General features: G+C 36.4%; 1 protein-coding gene across 4 annotated transcripts in view; it reads right to left on the bottom strand.

Moving 5' to 3' along the window:
* Nucleotides 1-17,505, bottom strand: part of iqsec3a (IQ motif and Sec7 domain ArfGEF 3a) — a 158,070-nt gene that overhangs the window by 7,490 nt on the left and 133,075 nt on the right. For 3 of the 4 annotated variants that reach the window (XM_051891104.1, XM_051891107.1, XM_051891105.1), the window contains 5 exons: nt 17,116-17,241; nt 15,599-15,698; nt 12,750-12,911; nt 9,047-9,139; nt 6,525-6,571 (listed from right to left, as the gene is read on the bottom strand). In XM_051891104.1, the coding sequence (XP_051747064.1) occupies nt 6,525-6,571; nt 9,047-9,139; nt 12,750-12,911; nt 15,599-15,698; nt 17,116-17,241 (528 nt within the window). Of the gene's footprint in view, nt 1-5,333; nt 5,523-6,524; nt 6,572-9,046; nt 9,140-12,749; nt 12,912-15,598; nt 15,699-17,115; nt 17,242-17,505 lie in introns of those variants that run through there. The other variant, XM_051891106.1, reaches the window with a different exon arrangement.

Raw genomic sequence — 17,505 nt, forward strand, 5'->3', positions numbered from 1 at the left:
TGCAGATGTGGAGGGTTTTGGGGGCCGTGTGTTTGTGTCTCTAAGGTGCATGGTGGTTATTAAGAGGACACTGAGGGCCCCGGTGTCTCCCTTGGAAACCACTTGAGCATTTTAGGAATAGAGGATGAAGAACGATCAGGGAAGAAGGGGGACACGAAAGAGTGGGTCAGGTTAAACAATGGGAAGGGTGTAATTGGACAACTACAGACGACACACATCCGAACGCATGCCATCACTATTTCTTACACTTAAGGTTTGGGACTTGAGTTTGCCCGGACTTGTAAACAACTCTCTCTCTCACTCTTTCTAATGATCTCCTGTGCTCTAATAATGACATGTCTCCACAATTGTCAGTTTAGGTAAAAACCATGTTGGTGAACAGACGATTCTAGTATGATGATTAGAAGGTTTTAGCTAGTTTTAGGTATTTTAGATTTAGTATGTTAGGGCTGCCAAAGATCTGCACTAAAATACTACAAATGTTTGACGGCATTTTATTATTATTATTTTAGTTAAATGGATTTGAATTTGCATATTCTAAATCTGACATGCTGCAAACTGCCATTAAATTATGAAATATAAATCCATTCTGTATAAATGTGACTATACTGAAGTTCAGCAACCCTCCAACACACTTTAGCTTCCATTTTTGTCTCTCTTCTCAAATGTTTGTGTCCATCTTAGCACACTTTTCAGGTCATGTCCATCTTGGCCTTACATCCCTGTCCAGCTATCATGTGTCAATCACTGCCATCCATAACAGCTAGAGCATGTTTTAAAATGTATTATGGCAGTACTGCCATGTCTAAATTGGCAGATGGCTCAACTAGTCTATAGTGGTTGGACACCTTGTTTCTCTCTTTTTTCTCTTTCCCTCTCTCCTCCAGGAAATGGCTGGCGTTTCCTCTGACCCCTCTGCTGCCTGCGATGTGTTCTGACAGCCGGTGCCCTTCAGAGGTTCGCGGGGTGCTGACATTTACATGTGGCATGATTAAGGCGAGGGTTTTCAGTGCCAGACAGGAAGTTGCTGCCACTCTGATCATGTTCAGGCTAATAGCAGCCCACTAATATGCTACGGCGCCATCGGTGTGAGCGAGAACTCTGATTGGCTGTTCAGCTTAGAGTGCATGAGAATAAAAGCGAGCAAAGAAGCCAAGATGGCAGACAGAACGTTATCCTAATTTTATGTCATCTTATCTGAGCATTCCAATGTGTGAATATTTTTATAACAACACGAGCCGCCTGGAATGAAGAAAGTATTTTATAGTACATTTTAATCTGTTTTTAATCTGAAATATGTCAGATTATGTCAGCAAAATGAGGTATGGATACTGTTTTTAAATAAATAAATCAAAAATTAGTGTAATTTTAGTAGTACCGCTGTAGCGTTTTAGAATATTTGGTCCCACTTTATAGTAGGTGGCCTTAACTACTAAGTACTTACATAAAAAAATTAAATAAATAAGTACAATGTACTTATTGTGTTCATATTGTATTGCAAAACACATTTGCTGCTATTGAGGTAGGATACGGGTAAAGTTAGGGACAGGTTTGGTGGTATTGGTAGGTTTAAGAGTGGGTTAAGGTGTAAGGGATGGGTCAACAGTGTAATTATAAATGTAATTACAGAAATTAATTACAGATATAATTACATGCAGGTGTTTTTTAAAATATAAGTACAATGTAAAAACATGTATGTAAACAAAAAGTGCATTGTAACAAATTAATTTAAATGTAAGTACATAGTAGTTAAGGCCACCAAATATAAAGTGGGAGAGAATATTTTATTTTATATAATGCAGGTGTCACAAGATGAGGATGAAGGACTGGAGACAGGAATATCAACGTGGTTTATTCAAAGAAAAGGTAGACCGGCATAACAGTGTGCAGCAAAACACTAGCATACATGGACGTCAACCGACAAACACTGAGTGAACAGGGAGGAACTATATACATGGTGGTGATGAACTGAATGATGAGCAGCTGTGATGATGATTAGTGTCCATGGTTACTGATGAGTGGCGGAAAAAAAAAAAAAAAAAAAAAAAAAAAAAAAAAAAAAAAAAAATCAAACAAAGGAACACATGTGGTGAATGAAAAACTGAAAGTCCATGAAAACACTAGGGAAAAACACAACTAAATATTCGTGACAGAATGTGCCCCCCTCCTGGAAGGCACGACCTCGCGGCATGAAGAGGTGAAGGAGGAGGCTTAGGAGGAGGGAGTGAAGATGGTGGAGGGATGGCGACAGGAGCAGGTGAAGGGATGATGATAGCGCACGGGGGGATATGACAGACGGACGATGAGACCCCGGTGGCGATGATGGTGTAGGTCCGATGGCACAGACCCAGAGCACAGAGATGACAGCCCATGGTGGAGACAAGGGAGGGAGGAGCCAAGGTGGCGTGGAGGCTGACATCAACTGGGGGACGAGCGATGGAGACGGAGCCGATGGATCCCAGGGCGCAGACAGAGAGCCGATGGAGATGAGTAACATCACTGGCACAGGAGGCCTGGGTGATGCCACAGTGACGAGCATCTGAGGAGAAGCCAGATTACCCGAGGACTGAGGCCAGTGTGCCAGTGTGATGGAGGACCGAGGCATAGCTAAAGGGAAGGAGGAGCCCTCTGCAGCCATAGGGGTGGAGGAACAGAGCGTAGCTGAAGATCTGCAAGTCCGTGGTGGAGGTGGTGTGATGACTGACCAAAGGGGAGCTGATGGGATGAGGGAACCAGGTAGAGTAGAAAGGCCGAGGGTGTCTGGTGGAGCCAAGGTGGAGCGGAGAGGTCGACGGGCCGAGATGATCAGTGGCTGAATGCGGTGCTACAAGATCCATTCGCTCAGGAGCTGATGGTTGTTGGATGACCTGTGGCTTGACGTCACAGCATGTTATTGCAAGAGATGGCGAGGGGCTGCAAAGTTCCACCAGAGAAGGGGCTGGAGGACTGGCTGAGAAGGGCGGTGACGGAGGCAGATGGAGATTGACAGGGTTAAAAGTAATGGTGCATAGTCCACGCAGGTCTCTGTGCTGTTTAGATACAGCGATGACGGTTCAGAGGAAACAGGAAGAGAGTTCATACAGTCTATGGTGCTGTCTAGGAACAGCGATGAAAAAAGAGAAATGGGGTGGGAGACGATACCTCTGTATTGAAGTCCATCAGCCAGTCCTCAGTCTCCATTTCCACCAGTATACCCTCAGCCACAGATTCACACCCCTGGTCAGACTCACTGGGGGGCCCCCCTTCCCGGGGTGAGGGTCAGTGCTGTCCACTTGTCCTCGGGCTCTGGCTGGCGCATCACGGTGGGTGGTAGCTCTCCGTCCGTGGTGGGCTCACACGATACTTCCGTGGTTGCAGGTGGTGAAACAGGCTCTGGGTCCAGCTGTGTTCTGGACCAGGGGTAGACACCAGATGATGGCATCCCTCCAGTTTAATCCAGAGGTGTCTGGGAGGTGTATGGGATGGTGGTAGTTCGCCCCGATCCAGAACAATGACTTCAGGGTCTCGTCATCGAAGGTGCGGGTGACGGCAAGAAGACAGAAGTCTTTGGTGAAAAATAAAAAAAATCGTGGCTCTACTGAGCAACAGCAGCAAACCTGGATGCATATTCCATTTTTGATTGGTCGATCTGACACAAGATGAAGATGAGGATGAAGGACTCAAGACAGGATCAAAATATCAACGTGGTTTATTTAAACAAAAGGTAGACAGGCGTAACAGTGTGCAGCAAAACACTAGCATACACAAACATCGACCGACAAACACTGAGTAAACAGGGAGGAACTACAGTGCCCTCCACTAATATTGGCACCCATGGTAAATATGAGCAAAGGTGGCTGTGAAAATAAATCTGCATTGTTTATCCTTTTGATCATTCATTTAAAAAAATTCACAAAATTCTAACCTTTCATCAAAGTGAAACATTTGAAAGTGGGGGGAAAATCACATTATAAAGTAAATGTTTTTCTCCAATACATTTTGGCCACAATTATTGGCACCCCTAGAAATTCTTCTGAGTAAAATATCTCTTAAGTATATTCCCATTCATATTTAAATTTTTTTAGCACACCAGGGTGACTATGAGCATGAAATTGTCCAGCCATGACTTCCTGTTCCACAGGAGTATAAATATGAGGAAACACAAAGACCAAATTCCCTTAATCATTCATCACAATGAGTAAAACCAAAGAATATAGTTCTGATGTGCAGCAAAAGATTGTTGAGCTTCACAAAATAGATGGCTATAAGACAAAGTTAACGCATTGAAAATCCCCATTTCCACTATCAGGGCAATAATTAAGAAGTTCCAATCAACTAAAGATGTTACAAATCTGACTGGAAGAGGACGTGTGTCTAAATCATCCTAATGCGCAGTGAGGAGGAAAGTTTGAGTGGCCAAAGACTCTCCAAGGATCACAGCTGGTGAATTGCAGAGATTAGTTGAGTCTTGAGTCTCAGAAAGCCTAAAAAAATGATCAAACAACACCTACATCCTTACAAGTTGTTCGGGAGGGTTTCAAGAAAAATCCTCCTTGCTCATCCAAAAACAAACTCCAGCATATTCAGTAGTCAGACAAGACTGGAACTTCAAACGGGACCGGCTTCTATGGTCAGATGAAACTAAAAAAAGAGCTTTTTGGCAGCAAACTCACCAGATGGGTTTGGTGCACACATGGATAAAAAGTACCCCATGCCCACAGTTAAATATACTGCTGGATCTTTAATGTTGTGGGCCTATTTTTCTGCTGGAGGTCCTGGACATCTTGTTCAGATACATGGTTTCATGGATTATATCAAATACCAACAGATTAAAAATCAAAACCTGACTGCTTCTGCTAGAAATCCAATAATGGGCCGTGGGTGGATTTTCCATCAGGACAATGATCCAAAACAAACATCAAAACCAACACAAAAATTAAGCTTCTGCCATGGCCATCCCAGTCCCCTGACCTGAACCCTAAAGAAAATGAGTGGAGTGAACTGAAGAGAAGAAGCACCAATATGGAACTGGGAATCTGAAGGATCTGTAGAGATTCTGCATGAAGGAATGGTCTCTGATCTCTTGTCAGGTGTTCTCCAAACTCATCAGGCATTATAGAAGAAGACTCAGAGCTGTTATCTTGGGAAAAGGACATTGCAATAATTGGGTGCCAATAATTGCGGCCAACATGAACTAGAGAAAAACATTTATTTCATAGTGAGCTTTTTCCCCCATTTTCAATTGTTTTTACTTAAATGAAAGCTTAGAATTTTGTGAATTTCTTTTAATGAAAGATCAAAAGGATAAACAATGCAGATTTATTTTCACATCCACCTTTGCTCATATTTACCAAGGGTGCCAATATTAGTGGAGGGCACTGTATATACATGGTGGAGATGAACTGAATGATTAGCAGCTGTGATGATGATTAATGTCCATGGTTCCGTCTGACAGCAGGAGTTTCAAGACATATTTTTTTAACTACTTTTAAACTTAATACGGTGACTTAAAAACATGCCACTCACAGCACAGCAAGCGTACCCTAGTGAAAAAACAAAACAAAAACATATATACTAAAATGTATTTGAAATACAACTAAAGATATATATAAACAACTAAAGATATATATGTATATTTGATTGTGCTAAAGTGGATACTTTAGGTACACTTTAAATATCTTGAATTTAAAGACTGATATTGTACAAAGATCATACAATCCTTATATTTGTGATTTTAAAACACTTTTTAGGCATAATATTAAGAAATGTACATTGTACAATAAAGAAATACACCAAATAAAGTTGAATTAAAATTAAGTGATATGCCAATAAATATGTTAATGGATTTGAAGTATACTTAGTATGAAATAAAACATTTTTTAAATAGATTTTGGTATAGTTATTTTTATTTATTTTTTTTACTATTGTATGTACATAGACTAACAAGTGTCGCAACTTGATTTTTTCAAATAATAAAATTTAAACTTAAAGTAACTCATTTACATGCATTCACACAGACATACAGTTATGTTTGAATGAGAGTTTAGTTAGCTGTTTGCGTAGTTTTGACTTCATTCAAATAATAGTCCTTTTCTAAGCGCTACTACAATGATGGAAACTTGTATAATGTGCATTGAAACACTCTCTTCTATCCATTTTCTCCAGAACAGTTTGGTTCTGCTGAACTATTTTCTTCATACGTGTATAAAGCTGTGACTCTGTTGGAAATGCTCTTGAAATTCTCCTCCACACTGCAGTGTTAATTTAACAGGAGGGGGCAGTAGTGCACAGATGAGTTTTACCTCCAGGGGGCTGCTGTTGACTTTGGGTTTGGCGGTGATAACATTTAAAATGGCTTGAGGGGAAGTGGAAGGTTGTCTAGTTGAGGACACTGCATTTTCACTCCAACAGGAACATATGGCTGTTGTAACTTGTTAATTCCTGTCCACTAACTTAATGTGTTCTACGCGCTTTAAGGTACTGACGTTTGACGGATGCTTCTAGGGGTCTGTAGGGACTTACCTGTGAGAACACTGAGCTCTTACCTCTACTGCATTGTGTCCGCTCTGTGATGTGTTCATTTCCTGTTTGCCTGTAAGAAAAGGATCAGATCAGACTAAAGATTAAAGAATGGTTGAATATATACTGTACAAGATGATAATTTGTGTAAACATGCTTGAAAATAGGTTTAATCGCTACAACAAAATGTTCTTTGTTTTTTTTTTCTTATTCCCAAATGTGATTCTAATCAGATTCCAATTATTGTAATACAATTTTAAAAATGGACAACATTATTTTTGAAATTATTATTTAAATCAGCATAAATTAAACAAACAAATAATTTCCAAAAATTAATTTTGTGAAATACACACTGATTATTATGGAAAGCGATAATAATAGATAATCCTTTCTTAAATAAAAATATCATATAGCCTACACGTTGTACTATAAAGTTTACTCTGTTCTTTTCCCAGTTCACCGGCCCATTACTTTTATGTATTTCAGGAGAAATTTGTAAATTTAGGCTTTAATCCGATAGATCCTATTCTCTGAACTGTGGTGGCAGTACTCATCGCGCGTTATAGATCAATTGACATGATTTAAATGAGAAAACACATTAAAATATTTGACAATAGGCGCTGATTTATGTTTCTGCCAGTCGGTGTCCACATTCCATAACCAAGCGCACACACGTAATATCTGAGCCAGAGTAGAGCCATGAGGACACTATTGAGAGCACGCGAGTTTTGTGGAGAGATTCGTGCTGCACATTACATATGCTCTTGTGTTAATATTATAGTATTATATTGATGCATACTCGTAAGTAGTCATTAAAAAATGCCATAGTAACTGCCTCAAGTGAACTCTAAAAATGAAAAGAATGTCGCGTCTGAAAGCTGCAGTCATTTTTTATTGGTTAAAATCAATGGAGAATGGAGAAGGAAAAACTAAATAAAAGTGATACATCTGTCATACACTATTGTGCCTGCTTGACGCGTCACCCCCCACATTAATAATAAATGTGCACATATTGTGAATTAATTTAATAAACTTAGTAACCTAGATCTTTTGGTAGCCTTCGGTAAATTAACTTCTGTAAGAAAATGATTCATAAAACAAAAAGTTGACCATATGTTTACTTTCAATTTCATATTTCCATATTGATTAAAAAAAAAAAAAAATCAATAAATAAAAAAAATCAAGATATAGTTCACCCAAAAAATAAAATTCAGTCATCATTTACTCAACCTCACGGTCCAAAAGATTGTGTAATAAATTCTACATTGAATCAAATATTTCTTTCTGAATCTACTTTTTGTAATGTCTATTTGATGCTTTACACAGTAATGACTTAATTATATAATTTAATAATACTTGATAATTTATTAAATGATATATTTTATTTATATGACAGAATTTTAGCACTGTGACATTATTTTATGCCACTTAAGTACATATTCCACCTCAAATTATTATTGTGACTTTACTATTTTTTTTTATTATTATTACTTTACTTTTTTGTAAGTATTTTTTTTTTTTATTATTCTAAAATATGATTCTCATTATTGTAATGCAATTAAAAAATAACAAAAATACAAAAATGCCTGCTTTTTAAGTTGGAATTAAACCTTTTTGAGTTTTTGGAACCTGATTTTTCTGTCTTCTTCGGTTACCTGCATACATTGTGACACTACTAGGTAGGTATAAGTACTTTACAATTTAAATATCTCTATTTAAATCACATTACAGTAATTTTGAATGTAATGGGGAAAAAAACGGAAAAAGTAAAATGGAAAAAGTGCTTTATTGTCCAAAATATAGGCTTCTTTTTCATTTTTCTTTCTTTTTTTATATATCAAGTCAAGTCACCTTTATTTATGTAGCGCTTTAAACAATACAGATTGTTTCAAAGCAGCTTTACAGTGATAACAAGAAAATGGTTCATTTTGGCTATACAGCAGCTCTAAAAGAAGTGTCATTGTGTCATTGTTCAACTTCATAATTCTTGAGGGGGTCATCACGTACCGGGCAAATTGAAACTGATGGGGCACAAATCAGATCTGAGGGGGCAATTCTCTTTTTTTTTTATACCTCGTGGCGCCGGGCCTGTGTAATCTAGGTAAGCTAGCTAGTTATACTGCTAAAGCAGTAGGCCAACCAATGGAACTTTTCAAGTGACTAATCTGAAACACTGTAGACAGACAGCAACTTTGTACAGCAAACAAATAGTGTATACACAAGAAAAGTTTGGTGTCAGCAAGTTGCTAGGCTAATGAAGCCTAAGCATATAAAACAATGCACACAAAAATTTAGTAAAATATTCAATGTCTGAGCTATTTTATGTTCATGCTTTTTAGTTTGGGATGAAATGCAAGTATATTCATTTAATCCTTCATGCATATTTAATGATTTTATTGGCTATCTTATTGCAGTAGTTTCTGGGATTGCTTTATCTGCAGAGATTACATATGATTTTGCTCTCTTTGATTTCTGGGGGGAACATGAATTCAAGCAACTTTACTCAAATTCTCTATTGTCAGTTCCTGAACTTAGTTTTTTTTAGTACCTGAAAGAGAACCTTGTCTACCCCTCAACTCAAGCTGAGTCCCGTTGTTCTTGATGGAGTGAGTTTTGGCTCCCTGTTGTTTCTCCAACTCCCCTAAAAAGATAGTAAAAAAGAGAAAAGAGAGTTGTAGGTCTATGCCACAAACACATTAATACACACGCTCTCTATACGGACCAACAAATAGGCACAAAACAACTACACATATACAACAGCATGCTCACATGCTCTAAACCTCGTCCAGCCCTGAACAGCAGAGCTCCAATTCACCATACTTACACCCAGGGCTTGATGATAATTGCCTGTCATTTCTAATCAGGCTACAAAAGAGATTTTCCCTTCTCCGACAGAACTGTAAGAAAGCTCTGCCTCTACATTAGGACTTTTTTAGGGGAAATATGCCTTCTGATTTAATGAAGCCATTAGAAAGGAACAAGCCTTGATAAAACCTGTGAGTGCACAAAGAATAGCTGACAACCAATCATCTGGATACTAAAACAGCATATGCTACCTAATTAAACATTACAGTAAGTTGAAGGATAAAAGGAGAATAGAGAAATAACTGAGAATAGAGAAGGTATGCAGACAACAATTGAAAGAAAATACTGTATATGAATAATAATAATAATAATAATAATAATAATGAACAATGTAAAAAATCTAGTTTTAGTTTTGTTTTCATGTTGATTTATGTGTTTTTGAAAAAAGAGCATTAGACCAAGTCAAAAGTAATTATATCAGGTCTGTCAATTTAACTGTCAGGGGTTATGTTCAGTTTAGTTCTCGTCTCATTCTTGTGTTTTTGTTTCTTGTGTTTTCTTTCCTTCTCGTGTTACCCTTGTTAGTTACCATGGTTACCAATTAGTATCACCTGTATCTAGTTTTGTTGCCTTTGTTCTCCCTTTTTATATGTATCCCTGAGTTTCAGTTGTTCCTTGTTGGTTCTTATCTTTAAGGGTACTTTACACGACAACGACATACTAAAAACACTGTATTCATGCCAGACCAGTAGTTGGCGATGTAACTTTGTAAAGAAACACTACACGCCTATAGACTGAACACGTAATACACATGCACACGACATCACTGTTTTCACAAATTCACATTTTTTGTAGTTTACATGAAGACAATAACGCTGTAATATTAAAACATTTGAGCTTTGAAAGCCGTTTTCAGGCCGCCAAAACGCTGTTTTCGTGTAAATGAACGGCCAAAAATATAAAATGTTTCCCAAGTAAACCCATGTTTGTGTGGTTTATCTCCACACAAATGGTTATTTATTAAAAGCTATTTATTCCCTTACAATTCTTTGAAATATTCTCCTTGAAACCCCAGTTTATTTTTCTATTTTTTTTGTCATTTCAAAATAGTACGATTTAGAGAAGCTATTGTATAGCAATAGCTCTAGAATGAAGCCTCTTTGGATAACAGGACAGTAGATTACCTGCCTCAGTTCACCACAAATTAACTGCAAATAAAGGTTGTCTTTATTGCTATGCTAAAATAAAGACAAAGACATGAAATGCAAGTAAAAGTGCATTTATTCATGCTTAGGTTGTAAAGAGAAGTTCCTTTATGTAGAAAAGAAAAGATGTGTAGCTGTGTAGATGACAGCTCTCAGTTCAACTACAGCTATATTCCTGAAAGAGAGTAAAGGTGCTTATCTCTCTGTTCCCAGTGAAACTGCTGACACAGATACACAAACAGCACAAGACTTCCCATGGACCCTTGCTCTCTCTAGCACAGGATGTAATGAAAACCAACCGGCCTCAGCAGAATACATGCTTTGATGTCCACTAGCACTCAGCCCTTTCTCTTTCTCACTCTCTTTTTGTCTCTTTCCCTCATGGAAACCAAAAGACATTTTCTCTGTTCCTGCTTCCCTATCTTTCCTTCTCAATTCCTTCTGAGGATATTTGAAAGCCTGACTGCAAAGTACAAATGAAACATTTCATTTATTATAGAACATCAAAACAGCTCAGTGAGAGTCCTAAAGGACAAACGCACAAGGAAAGCAAATTTACACACCATATTTAAAAAAAAATGTAGTGTAAATAAACAGTAGAAGAGCTAAGACTGCAAAATGAAGAAAAAATATATATAAATAAACACATTTGCCGCAGATGATATCACACAGAAATGTGGTCCAATAAGCAGCCTTCACATTTGTACACAGAAATATTTGTAAATTAAATAATAAGTATATTTAAACACTACTGTTCAAACGTGTGGGGTCAGTAAGATTTTTTAATGTTTTTGAAAGAAGTTATGCTCACCAAGATTGTATTTATTTGATCAGAAATACAGAAAACAGCAATATTGAGAAATATTATGAACATTTTAAATATTTTAAGTTTTTGATTTTGATATATGTTTAAATGTAATTTAGTCTTTAGTGTCACATGACCCTTCAGAAATCATTCTAATATGCTGAATTGGAGCTTAAAAAATATTTTATTATTGTCAATGTTGAAAACAGTTGTGCTGCTCAATATTTTTGTTGAAACTGAAACTTTTTTTTTCAGGATTCTTTAATGAATTGAAAGTTAAAAAAATAAACTTTTTTTTTTTTTTAATAGATTTTGTTTGGTAACAGTGTAAATGTCTTTACTGCCACTTTTGATGAATTTAATGCATTCTTGCTGAATAAAAGTATATTGATTTATTAAAAAATAATAAAAATGAAATACTGACCCCAAACTTTGAATGGTAGTATGTAAATATTTATTAAGGAACTATATGTAAAATTAATAAAGAATAGTATATATATAAAAGAATATAATTAACACTACAAAAAAAGCTTTTTTAAATATATATTTTTGTGTTTTTCAGTGTTGTGTTATATAATTTTCTCTTAAAATGTAAATAGTATATAAACATCATTTTGCAGTATATGTTTAAATGACTAAAGTTTGTAAGGTAAACAATTAACTCCTTAATGTAATATTTAGTTCATTTCAAGTTTAATGGTGCAATGCTAAAATATTTAGAAGTGCATAAATTGTGACTTAGAGCCCATTAATGTTGCACTCTGAGCAACTTTCCTGTAGCTAGCTAACAGTAGTGCATGGCGTTAGCAACATGAAGGTCTTGGGTTCGATTCCCAGGGAATGCATTAACTGTATGCCTTAAATGCATTGCAAGTTGCTGTAGATAAAAGGGTATGTCAAATGCATAAATATTAATGTAAATTCCATGCAAATGCACTGACCTTGTGGTGGTGAGATTTTCACGAGCAACTCACATTTTCTTCAGGACATGTGAAAATTTTGTTTTATTAATCATAAGTTTCTCAGCATCTGTTTCAATGCTACTGCAAACAACTGGGTTACTTCTGTAAACCCAACAAATGGACAGCATTATCCAGTGCTACCATGGAAACACTGTCCAGTATTCAAGAGAAGACTGCTGATTCACATCACGAAGCAAGAAAAAATGAAAAAAGTATCTATTCACATGACTGATTAATAGCCCCAGTCAAAAGAGCCCACCGGCAAGTCTATGATACTCTAGTCCCTATATGGCTCAGGTCCTTCCTTTAAGATAAATCTTTCTATAAAGAAAAGGGTTTTGTCAGTCAGACGGAAACCATTTGCTTAGAAATTTAACGACTTTTCCTAAACAAGCACAAATGATGTGGAATGAGGTACACAATAAAAATCTCTCGCACACATGCACTCGATATTTTGACACACAGCCCACTCACATTCAATACGTATCTGTTCCATTTCTGAGACCTCGGCGATGGACTCCTTCAGGTCCTCTACGAACTTGAGGAGCTCCTCTGCACTCTGAGCACAGAAATTCAACACCTGCTTCTTATCAGAGCCCGAACACGGAGACACAATAGTGATGGCGTGAGGATAGTCTGATACAGGAAAAAAGAAAAAAATGAGACAAAATAGAGGCATTATATTAGCAAAAATGTAGGTTGTTATTCACTGACAATCTTAGCCTCTGCTGAAGGTAGAACACAGTTCCACCGGTCTAGAATGTTTTCACATTCAACCTACTGTATATTACTTTTTACTGTGACATTTTTCCCAAGTAAAACAGGACATTCCGTGAGAAAAAATAATGTACATGACTGACTTTGACTCATATTCAGGACTTGAGGATGGTCACGTTTACCCTTAACTCAAAGTATTCCAGGGGTAATGCTTCTTTTTAAAGTCAATTGTTATTGGTTATTATAATAATTTCCATAACCTTCATCATGAAATTGGCAAGATTTTAGAAAGAATTACCCACAACAGTAACCTAAAAGTCACAGTTATTTGGTTGTTAGATAATATTGACTAATAGCCCACACAGCCTAAGTGATGTTAACGTAACCGTCAGTTGATTAAAGATGCCACTATGATGTTTTATTAAACATCAACTATGTTCTGACTGGCTTGGAAACTTCTTACATCATTACAGGTTAAGAAATACGTTTATTATGCACTTATAATACCTTTATAACACATTTATAATACAATTTCTAATTTCTTGCACTATTACCATTTATAAACCATACAAACTCCATCATTACAGTGACTGGCCACTCAGCAATCATTCCGTGTCTTTTATTGTCTGCTTGTGGCTGGAAACATGTTTGTTTATTTGTTGATTTACTAATTTGTGTCTCTCCTATCGTGTCCAGTCTGTTCAGTCAATCATTACAGATTCGAGAGGGGCGAAATATGAGCGTGAGCCTTAACACTCTCATCTCGTTTAATTATAGCCCAGCTGCCATGAATGTTTGTGTGTGTGTGAAAGCGAAAGAGTAAGAGGAAGAGAGAAATGCTTGTGGCCACCTAATTGGAAAATGAGAGGGTGCCTGTCATCCTCATTTATCATGTGGTATTCTTTTTGTTGGAAGTAAATCAGTGAAGTGGGCGTTTGAAAGGTACATAATTGTCTGGATCTCACATTAAGCTTTTCTTCACTCCATAGTGACCAGGTTACTTACACTGCCCTACAAAGGTAAAACACAGTACTACACAATTCTAAAACTGAGAAAAATTGCTTTTAAATTGAATTTTGATCTTATAAAAATTTTAACAGTCCATTTTCTCTGAATCTGAATATAGTTGAGTCAAACCTAAATCCAAGGAGACTACGAGTTACTGCATTTGCATGGCAGTATGATGGGGTCCAAAAGTCTGAGAGTTCCGGTGAAATGATCCGATCCTTTTTTTAATTCATTTTGATATATTATACTTACTACACATTACATATAATATAATATTGTGTTACACTTTAAGTGACAGTTGAATTAAAATTAATTGACTGAATTAAATGAATAATAAATTTCAGAATTTCTTCGATATTATAATAGTTTTGTTTCTCCTTTTTTTCTTTAATGACAACAGAACTTTTTCACAAGTTTCCATTTTTCACAAGTTTATGCTAAACCCAACAATCCATTTTATCCAGTATGATGAATCAATCAGAGTTGATGAAAAAGAAACATTTAAAATTCTGCAAGAATTCTAGGTCACTAATGAAAGACAAATTTGTGACATCAACCAATTATCTTCTACAAAAGGTCATTTATCCCTACTGTTGCACACAAGATGCTCTTTTAAACATTCTAAAATCATTCTGAATAACATGGATCATCAGGTTCACAAACATTTGCAACATCAGAAGTGTGTGGCTGTGTATCTATGAATCTTAGAGAGAATACTGGCTCTCAGACCTTTGGACCCCTGTACATGATATACAGAGTTACTCCCTCTCTCTCTCTAATTTACCCAACCCAGGCTTATTGGACAAACATGCCTGTGGCAACATTTTCGCAAAATAATATTACATTGCTTCTTGCAGGTTTCACAACACTTTGAAAAGGAAATGTCCAATGAGTGGCACTAAAAGCGCATTTAGCTTTATCTGAAACAGAAGAATGATAATCTGGCAATGTTTTATTATGTTGGTTGCTGTACATATCATGGCAGTTCGGAAATGAAATGTATGATGAGTGACACTAAAAGGTTAATGCTCCATAGCATTTGAAATTAGCGTACCACGTATATTAAACCCTACCCTAAACCTAACCGTTAGTGTTACCAAGAGCAAATGTTGACAAAAACCCATTTGCTGAATGTCATTTAGCAAGTATTTGAGCTGTTTTATTGTGATTAATGTTTAATGGAACTTGTACCTAAGTACTCTGCCTTGTAAGGGCAATGCTATACCAGGTGAGCTTTCGAGCAAGTTTACTACATCAGAAAAGTCATACAAACTGTGTGGAGCTGGTTATGTGATGCAAATGTCAGAATACATTAGTTTACAAATGCACTATGGTAAAAGTGTTTAGAAGTCATAACATAGTATTGGGAAAATAAGTCTTAATTAATAAATAATCTATACGATTAATAAAAAATGTAATCATAATTTCAGTAAAAGGAATAAAAGTTGGAGTTTTACTGTCACTAGTGTTCATTTCAGCTGTAAACTGCAGTGAATTGTACGTATAGACACGTTTTTGGAGTTTTGCAAAAATGCAGGTAGAGGCACGTTTTACCAATGAGCCTGGCTGGATTTACCACATGAGCTGTAGGATCTTACATTCATTCTCAAACAGGTGGAACTGCATGCCCAGTAGCCCCATGGCCTTGCAGAAGGTATAGGCAGCAGAACTCTTTTTCTTTGGACACAATTTCAAAATCTGCAAAGGAAAGAGGTAGAGATGTTAATTAGGTTCACTATCACAAACTACCAAAAGAGTAAGAATGGTAAACACAAGCTTTGTTCTAAAACCTAGTGAGCTGCCTTGCTACTGTCGACATACAGTATATACCTTCTAAGGCAGTTTGTTAACTGAAATGTGCCTCATAGAATGCACTATATAGGCAAAATGCCACACAAATAGCACTCCTCAAGTCAAACACATCTATCTGTCTAGTTAAAATGAGTTATATGAATTTTCAGCTCATTTTATTTCTACTTCATTACATTAAAATTGCAATTATTTACTAGCTTAATTCAAATTCAATTCAAATCCAGGAATTAAATCCAATTAAATTCTGAATAGTCAGTAACTCTGCTATCTATCTGTCTGTCAGTGTTAGATGTAAGTGTTTGAGTGTACGTGAGAAATAGAAGGCCACACAGATTAGTGCTGAGAGTCTACTTACCAGACTCCCTACTGGTTTACTCACAATAACACAATATTGAACCTATATTTCATTCTGCCACAAATCTACAGGTGACAGGAGACCCTCTTGAAGAAGAAGAAGAATCACTGAGCCAACTCACATCTCAACACAATTAATGCCAAAACTTCTCTGAGTGAAGTTAGAAAAGCAGTTATGAAAATCAATATTGCCCCAAAGCTTAAAGTGTGATGGCCTGATATTGACTGGATATTTGGATTTTATATATCTCCTTTTCTATTTCTCAGTTTTCCATTTCACATACAATGTATAGAGAGTTCGCAAATGTCATCTGTATTTTAGAAAAATCCTGATTTCACCTAGTTTCACCTATGATTGTAATGGGAAAAATGTGTTTTGTGGTTTTCTCTTCTCTTTTTTTTAATGGCCAGATTAAAATGAGCTCTTGTAATTATGAGAACAGTTTAATACATTGCTACGATATCCTTTCAGTCAGTCTAATGCCCTCCATTAATTATAACAGACATTTAATCTTTGATTAATTTCAAGGGCTGTACTTTGTGGCTTTGACCAAATTATTTGAGCAGTTGTGAGAGAGAGATGACTTTTATATTAGATTTGCTTTTACACAAATCTGTAGTGCAAAATTGGAAATGGAAGATCATGTTGAGTGCATTGCATATAGTTGGATACAGAATTCCACTGTAATTGTGAATGCAAATGTAGTAGACCGTAAAGATATGGAAAATGCATATGGAAAATTAGTAGTTTGGCAGTATGTTATTACAAACATAATTGAAAAGATATTTTTCCATATATTTCTGTTTTTTGACTAAAATGCCTTAGTCTTATACCTGAACTTGTCATCTTCTCTTTTTCCTTGTCATCATCAATAACAATCAATATCAATAAAGGACAAGAAATGACAAAATTAAAAATTCTACATAATGAAATGTGTCTTGTAGTTACCACAAGTAGGTCGTTGAAGAGGAAGACCTCTCTCTGGTGAGCAGCTTGCTTCTGGGCTTTGTTGATGTCAGTCACTTCAAACAGCCGACTGCAGCACACCAGCCTCCTGTGAGGCACTGACAGGACCTGAGGGTGGACACATGTAAAATGACTTCACTAACAGAAAATATACACCTGAGTGACATTTCTTTATTTGTTATATCAAATTACATCTAAAACTGTGGTTCTTAATCTCAGGCTTTTTGAATCAAAGACTCAACATATATATTTAAAATAATTAATAATAATGTATTAATTTAAATACTCTTAAATCATTCTGAGGCCCCCTAGTGTTTCCCTCATTGAGAATGACTGATATTAAATAATGCTGAAATCTATTTCTCAGCACAC

Source organism: Ctenopharyngodon idella, chromosome 4, assembly GCF_019924925.1.
Source record: "Ctenopharyngodon idella isolate HZGC_01 chromosome 4, HZGC01, whole genome shotgun sequence".
Taxonomy (NCBI): domain Eukaryota; kingdom Metazoa; phylum Chordata; class Actinopteri; order Cypriniformes; family Xenocyprididae; genus Ctenopharyngodon; species Ctenopharyngodon idella.